The following is an 8,704-nucleotide window of genomic DNA, read 5'->3' on the forward strand; positions in this document are numbered from 1 at the left end:
TCGCATAAGGAAACAAATCATTCGGGAATAATTCCCATTTTCTAATCCAATTCAAGCTAATTTTTGCTATTCGCAAATTACAAAAAAACCCCTCAGACATGTTTTATTTTGTATATATCTTTAAAATATAAGAATTTGTTATTAGAAAGATTTTTTTATTGAATTTAGACATTTAGTTGTCTATTTGCTTAACAACGGCACTCTATGATGGAACTAATATGTCATGAATAAATGGACTTAGGCTATGGTATTAAGTCTCAAAACTCTAATATATGATAGATATCATGCCTTTCGAAAAAAAATCGAACTCCTTATATATCATAAAATGATAGCTTATTTTCAATGTCTAAAGAGCAAATTCCCCATAACATGTTAATATCTTCGGTGGCGGACGCATAAAGTTTAAGTAGTGGTGACACCCAAAAAAAAAATTCCGAACAAATCCAAATTAATAGTGACACCGGTATTTCAAGACGTTGCACCTAATAGAAAAACAAAAAAAATTTACACTAATTGCCAGAATCAGAGCAGTCGCCCGGGACCCCCGGGCTCCACTACTGATCTTCATACTTCCTTCTAGATCGCAAAAATGATTGCTTTTGGGAAAGTAAAAAATATCATGAAATATCTTTTTTTTCTTCGGAAATTGTATTGTCAATGTCTCTGTCACCATATGTGAAAGTGTTTGTTTTTAAGGCGTAAAGGAGCTCGCTTATAATCTTGTCAACTTGTGTTGCTTTCGCATGAGGGGCACACCAAACAAGACAAGTTTGGTGAGCTTTAAGGCCATAGGATATATACATAGCACAAGGGTCTCGTGGTTATAAGTTGGAGAAAGACAACGAGCATACACACCATCCCAAAAGTCTCATGGTGATCCGAGCCATGATCATGGCCTCATGTGGTGTATACCATGAAAGACCACAGTCATTCAACTCTCTTCTTTTATGCTCCTCTCTCTCTTCTTCTTTCTTCTCTGTTCCTTTCTCTTCTTCTCATTGCAAGTGTTCCTTTCTCTTCTTCTCATTGCAAGTACGCCAACTAATGGTGTGGAAGAAGATGATGGTGAGGTGTACTGTTTGGATTGTAACCACATTTTAAATGAGATGGTGGTGAGGTGTAGTTGTTTGGCGTGTCCACCATATTCCACACCATTACCTAAAAGAGTAATATTTAATTGGATTGTTAATAATAGACTATTATATATAAAGCCCTCACATTTAATTTACAAGTCATATTAACATAAAATATTACGGAATAAAATATGTAGATAATTATTTGATATTACGAAAAACAATGAAACCATCACGTATATATTTATAACTTATAAGCCATTGCTAATGTGTCTACCTACCTAGTACCTAGTATCCCTGTGTACATATCTACGTTTTTGGTTATCCTACCATTTTCCATGCAGCACTCAAATTAAGCAATCAATATACGAGTAGTTACGCCTTCTTCCGTATTCTAGAAGACTCCCATAAGTCCGGTCCCACACGCCAATAAAAAGCGATTCGGTGTCGGGACTAAAACACGCGCCCGATATTTCACCAAAAAAATCGATTTCTTGTTGTTTTTGGTATCCATTTTTGACATCAAAAACATGGACAAAATCAGCTGGTTCGGCCATAGCCATGAATTGGCCATCGGATGAGTAGCGAATTGACCGAATTGCCCCCAAGTTGGCCTTGAGAGTGGCTATTGATTCGGACAGGTGTCGTACATCCCACACCCGGCATGTTTTGTCTTGGTTGCCTGTGGCAAATGTGTTGCCGTCTGGATGCCATGCTGATGCAAATGAGAAATCCAGGTGTCCTTTCAAAGCTGCAACCCTCTGCAAAAAAAACAAAAAGGTCAAATTTTACATTTTTGGTCCCGCGAGTATAGCTGGTTTTTTCAAAGTTTTGGTTCCAACAAGTCTTCTCTTGCAATTTTGGTCCCTATTCCAAAAATCAGATATACTTAAAGGACCAAAGTGTAATTTACTCTAATGGAAAAAAAAAAAAAAAAAAAAAAAGTAAATAATTAGATGTAAGAATATGTTGAAAGTAAAAAACTTGCCTTTCCGGAGGTGGAATCGAACAAAATTCCTTCAGGATTGTCTCCCACGATTACAAAAAGCTTGCCATCAGGGCTGACTGATGTATGCTGCATGCATAAATGAAGTTTCAAGTTTATCACATTGGAATCAAAAGTTTCTATCCACTATTTGGTTACATGGAATGGAATGTATAATTATGGTCAATGATATTGTTTGGTAGGTAGGTGTGTAGGAATAGAAAAAAAATTTACATCAACAAAACCGAAGGAATCAAATTCCAGTGGAATGAACGATTCCGATTCCGATTCCGATTCCTAATAGTAGTAGATAGAATAAGGTACGAAACAAAGGGAGGAAAAGAGAGTGTATACATTCACAGGCCAAGGAAACTGGAAGTGCTTAGACATCTCAAACTTTTCCATATCAAAATCCCGGACCCCACAATCATTATTCGAGGCTGCAAAACGAACTGCACCACTGCAAAACAATCAAAAGATAGATAAATTCACATGATTTTTTTTTTAATTTGTTAAATTTGTTAAATAAACAAAATTGATATCAACCCAACCTAGGAGTTGTATAAATGTCTACAGCATTAGTGATGGCATTATCATCATAACTTGTCCTCGAACAGTAGCAAACTCCAGGTCGATCCAAATACTGCACCCGTAAATCAAAAAATATATAAATATTTTCACAGAGCAAAATGTTACACACAAATAAAAAATTGTATAATATAATACTTGCCTTGCATATAATCTCTCCCTGGAATCCACCAGCAATTAATAAATTATCTTTTACTGCAAGTGTACTAACTTGAGTTTCAGTAAATCCCTCCAGAAGGCTTCCAGGGTGTTTCTGTAATATTATAATTACTTAATTACCCTAACATAAAATATAATGTAAAAAAAGAAATTAATTAATTAAAAGGGAACAAAAAGCACGCACCTCACGTGGTGCCACGTGTCCTGCTAAATTAAGAACTGATGATTTCTTACAAGTTAAGGAAGACCAACGAAGGACAGAGAAATGGGACATATAGTACACATCATGCTTTGTTGTAGCCCATACCAGGTTCCTCAACTAAATCCCAAAAAAAAAAAACATATCATAATGTAATTTAATTAAACCCAAAAAATAATATACTTAGGAGTTAGGGAAATAATTCAAGATCAAAAATTAAATTGTCAGCATGCCTGAAAATGAAGAATTGTCGACTTCACGGATCTTGAATTGGATCTAAATTCATAAAAGGAGCCTCCTTTGTTTGTAACTTTGCATTGCTGTTTCACAAAAAAAAAAAAAAAAAATTCGCCAAACATTCAGTATGATGATGAATGTACATAGAAGAATAACTAAATATTAATCAGTACCTTCTGTGAACTCTGTCCAGATAGAGGGACATTTTCGTAATTCTTGTATTGTTCTAGCCTAGTTTGTCTATACTGTTCCCTAGTAATACTGAGCCTCTCCCATGGAATACCTTGAATGTCCTTCCCTTTTCTTACCTGAGCAGCATATGTATCTCCCAACTTATAATTCTGCAGCCAACTTGACATTATTAATCACTTGATTCACATTTTAAAAAAGTTATTCACATATTGCATGTTTCAATTGAAGGTCATAACACGAACCATATCATCATGTTCATCAATTTCCGAGTCTGAACCACCTAAATCTCTACCATGTAACTCATCACAAATATTATTTTCTACATCTTCTGCTTCATGTTCATCAGCCATGTATTCAGCATCATTATCCAGGTCATTTGACATGATCTATCAAGAAAACAACCATGGCCATAAAAGTTAGTAAAACAAAAAAGTTTCACACTTCAAAAAAGGTATAACCTACAAGCTACAACAGCCATCTACAGATTAGACACATCACATGTCAATAATAAATCAGATATGTCATGATTTGGCATTTTGAAGAATCCATTCCCTGATTGTGATTTCAGAGTTGATGAATCTCCCTGCAGAATATGCAGTTCCTATGGAAAGCTAGTGCTAAACTAGTATTGGGAAAACAATAAACCAAATATGTCATGATTTTAAATCAAAAGAATCAACGAAAAACCAATTGCATACTCAAAACCTCCTTCCCAGACTACACTACAAAGTAAAAGAAATATTAAACTTCCAAACAACAGCGAACTCATACAAAAGCAAGCGGATTATCAGAACAAGCGCCTGATCAGAAAAAACCCTAATTCAAATATTAACATTCATAATTACTAAAACAAAATGCGGATATATATGCATATCGTCTCAAGAACATGCGTTTAACAAAAAAAAATAGTACGATCAATTTCAACAACAGGAGGCAACCATTAATCACGCCAAATAACAATGGAAATCAACATACCTTCGTCAATTCAGATAATCAAATCAAAACGAAACCTAAATTCAGTAGGCATGCAATGAAAGCAATACTCGGGCAGAAAAAATGGCGAGAGATTTCTCTCGAAAGCGAAGAGACGAGAGAGGTGCCTACCTATCGGCTATCGCTATCTAGTGCTTGCCAAAACAACGTCGTAAAGGTAGATGCTGTCGAATTTGATTTCATCTTTTCATGTCGGTTATTGTATTTAGAATTTGTTCATCTAGTCCCTTGACTTATTTATGTGTTTTATAAGGGAATAAACTTATTTTTATCGGGTCTAATTGGTCTTTTTTGAAGAAATGAATGGGTAAGCCGGTTACTTCTTTGTCATCTCATTTAAGTAGTCGGCGTGTAATTGTTGATTGTGTCTTGTTAGGATTTTTAATGAAACTATACTGACAATACTTTATTCATCATTTCTCGTTCGACTCGACTGTATCTAATTCCTTCCTCCATTTTCTTTATTCAACTATGGTTGTCTACCTCGTTGTGGATGTGTACTTCTAAGGTATCTTTGCCAAGTACCCCATACGATCCACCGATGATATTAATTAGAGGTTGGTGAACATTGATTTTGCAAGCATGGACAATGACGAGTGTTACGCGTTCATGAAAAGATTCACATGAGAAAAATGTGAGGAACTCTATTACTGTCTTCTTGATGTTGAAAAAACAGTCTCCGGTGGAGGCTTCTTCCATCGTAAGAGAGAGAGAGAGAGAGAGAGAGAGAGAGAGAGAGAGAGAGATATGAGAAGTTATATATATATATATATATATATATATATATATATATATATATATATATATATATATATATATATATATTAACAGTGGCGAATCTAGAACCAAAATCAAAGTGATTCCTTATATTAATGAAACGGAAAAAAGTATGAAAATATAGGTCTTTTGGCAAAAATAAAGTAGTTCCTTATGTTTTTTTATATATAATTATTGTAATAAAAAAGAAAAAAGGTAGGTCCTAGGACCTACCTTATCAATGAGTAGCTACGCCCCTGTGTGTGTATATATATATATATATATATATATATATATATATATATATATATATAGGCTTATGTTATTTTGTTTTTACTAACTATTGTGTGCCAGAATGCACAGATCTGGACCAACGGATGGAATTAATCAATGGATATGATTTGAGAGTGTATGATACTACAGTGGGATAACATGTATCATATAATCACACAATTTTTAGCAAAAGGGTATTTTGGACAATTAACTACATTTATAAAAGGAATTTTTCGGATTTTTAGGGATAATTAATTATCCTAATTTAAAAAATCTGATTTTCTTTAATTAATTCAATTTTAATTTTAACTTACTTTGTAAACATAACCAGTTTTATTCTGTCAGAATATTTTTTTGTTAGAAAGATGTTCTTTCAGAATTTTATTCTATTAGAATATTATTGAAGAATAACAAAATTCTTGAATCAGGGGTTGAAAAATAACAACATTCTAACATATTCTTATACATCTGAACTTAAATACAAATTCATACATATTCTTACAGACTAAAAGTCTTATACATTTTAATATTATTATACATATTCTAAAAGAATATCAACAAAAATGAATAAAATTCTTAAAAAATAACAACATTCTTAAATTGTGAGTATGATCAAAGTTTATTCATTCTTCAAGTTATCCCTATTAGGTCTTCAACGCATTCTTCCAGCCATTCCTATCACAAATACAATAAAAACTAATAATGGTTAAAAACATTTACTTGCAATTAACTATCACTTTATATATTCTGGTAGAATACATAGAATACATTCTGGCAGAATACATAGATTTTATTCTGGCAGAATACATTCTGATAGAATACATATAATACATTCAAAAGTATCGTATTTACTGCTAATACAATTTTAGATTCCAAATATACAATAACGAAGGACTATAGAAATTGGAATTCAAAATCACAAATTGAACCAACATAATACACAGACAAATTAATTACCTTTTTAAACAATTACATAAAACATGTGTTGCTAGTAATTCTGACAGAATGCATACCACAAGGTTAAATTCGTTAAATTCTCTTTCAGGCATTTCAACAAACACTTGTTAGGCATTATCATCAAACAAGCCAAAATTCATCTAAAACAATTAATGAAGTTAGAATAATAATGTGGGTGCTAGGTGTGTATCAACAAAGACCATGATCCTTATAAATAGACAAAGAAATCATAAAAAATGTTAAAAACCAATATGCGTATAATATATGCAATACAATCATGTAATCCTAAAACTGCAATGAAAAGATGGAGTCTTATATATAGGCATTTCATCGAACATTTAGAGGGCAGCATGCATGTTATATGACAGAATACATATTGCATAAAATATATGTTACTAGTAATTCTGACAGAATACATGTTATATGACAGAATACATTCTCACAGAATATGGCATAATACATAGAATATGACAGAATACATAGAATACATTTTGACAAAATACATAGAATACATAGAATATGGCAGAATACATAGAATATAACATAATCCATGTCTAAGATTACTAGAAACTATGTTTTAAATATGGAATTAGTAAGTTTTTGAGAATTTGGCTTGAAACATCTCTTATGCATTTTATCAAACACCTTCTGTGCATTATCAAATTATCCTAGCTTTACCTTGAAATATAATGTCAAACACCTTCAACAAGTTGTATTAAACACCAAACACCTTCATAACACCAGAAATTGAACCGAAAGCAGGAGAAAGATTCATGATATCATGGGAAATCGATAGAAATCGATTACAGATGTTGAGATAATCAGAAATCAAATGCAGCTATACCAAACTTGAATTAAGAGAACGTATATTTGATTCCACTAGTGAATTTTCAGAACTGGGAGATCTTAATTGGAAAGGACTTACCAGCTTGGTTCAAATAAAATGCAAAGAAATACATCCAAACAGATTGCAATCATCGATTTTTCAGAAATGTCGTTCACAAAATCATTTATCCAAAACCAAATACATAAAATCGATTAAATAAAAAAAACGAGTTCAATAGAAGAAAAAGAAACTTACAGGCTGATTGGAGAAGAAATTTATCTGTAGTCATGGGTCTGGAAACTTGATGATTGATAGTGGAGATGATGGTCGCCAAGGTGGGTTTCTTCTCCTGGTATCATGAAGGAGTCGATGGTGAAGATTGAAGAAGCAATTTAAGGACGATGGTGAAGATTAAATGTAGCCAAGATTACTATTATACCCTTTTCTGATTTATTATTGAATTTATTTTTGCTTAATTCTGATTGGTTGTTAGAGGCACACAATACTTGTTGAAAACATTTGAACCTAGCTCTCTCTCTATATATATATATATATATATATATATATATATATATATATATACATATTGAGAGAAAGAGTGTGTACCCTCTTGCTTCTATTTGGAGCATTGTTGCGTTTTTTGGAAGCTTCCATTGACTTTTCGGAAGACCTTTTTAGGCTACATATGTAACACCTGTTCCAGGTATTATTTAATTTATCTAATTTTTTTTGGGTTTTGTGCATGGACTCGGCGAGTTGGGGAGCTCCAACTCGTCGAGTAGAGACTATTATGAGGACGTGAGATTTGGATGCTACTCGACGAGTCGGAATGCCCCGGCTCGACAAGTAGGCGATGTAGAGAGAAACCCTAATTTTCAGGGGTTTGCACCCTATTTAAAGGACTTATGGCTCATTTGTAGCCTCCCTCATCGTCCTTGCAACCCATAAAGAAACCCTAGTCACATAGTTGAGCTTCCTTGAGTGTGTGTGACCCTTAGAGAGTGAAACTTGTGCCTTAGTGAAGGATTTTGGAGCTTGAAGAGGAAGGAGCAAGGAGAGAAACAGTATATCGGGCATCTACTCTATATTGGCCATCATCTTGAGGTATAAAGTCGTTACCTTGATCTCTAGTTGCTTAGATCCATTTTCTTGGAAGTAAATGGCCATTTTTGGGGCAAACTGGAGTCAAACTCAGATCTAGACTTATCACAAGGAAATGGTTCCAGATCTGGACCTCTCGAGGTCCCCAATGACATAAAGTCGCTCACTTTATATAGCTTAGCCCCTTTCCATGCACTAAAACCTTGTAGGAAGCTTAGTTTTAATGTTATAGCCTTAAAGGGCCTTGCATACACGTAAAGTTTGCAACTTTACGTGGTATCTGCACTAGGGGAGGTTGGATCTGAAGTTTGGGACCTTAGATCCCACTAAAAAGGATTGAACATGAAAGGGACTGAAGGAACTCG

The 8,704-nt window shown here is 33.7% G+C and overlaps 1 protein-coding gene across 2 annotated transcripts; it reads right to left on the reverse strand.

The window, feature by feature from the left end:
- Positions 1-1,250: 1,250 nt before the first annotated feature.
- On the reverse strand, positions 1,251-4,627 carry LOC145126173 (putative WD repeat-containing protein C2A9.03). 2 transcript variants are annotated; one of them, XM_079061575.1, is made up of 10 exons: positions 4,538-4,627; positions 3,676-3,819; positions 3,415-3,582; positions 3,238-3,324; positions 2,990-3,124; positions 2,789-2,899; positions 2,610-2,701; positions 2,413-2,518; positions 2,062-2,148; positions 1,251-1,834 (listed from the first exon to the last, which is right to left on the reverse strand). In XM_079061575.1, exons 2-10 carry the CDS (start codon positions 3,814-3,816, stop codon positions 1,421-1,423), a joined length of 1,341 nt encoding a protein of 446 aa, XP_078917701.1. In that variant the 5' UTR covers positions 3,817-3,819; positions 4,538-4,627; the 3' UTR covers positions 1,251-1,420. The 2 variants fall into 2 exon arrangements, with proteins under 2 accessions (XP_078917701.1, XP_078917702.1); XM_079061576.1 differs by having other exon boundaries at positions 4,409-4,538.
- Positions 4,628-8,704: the final 4,077 nt, after the last annotated feature.

The sequence above is a fragment of the Lactuca virosa genome, chromosome 7 (assembly GCF_052849685.1).
Source record: "Lactuca virosa cultivar CGN04683 chromosome 7, Lactuca_virosa_CGN04683_v6, whole genome shotgun sequence".
Taxonomy (NCBI): Eukaryota; Viridiplantae; Streptophyta; class Magnoliopsida; order Asterales; family Asteraceae; genus Lactuca; species Lactuca virosa.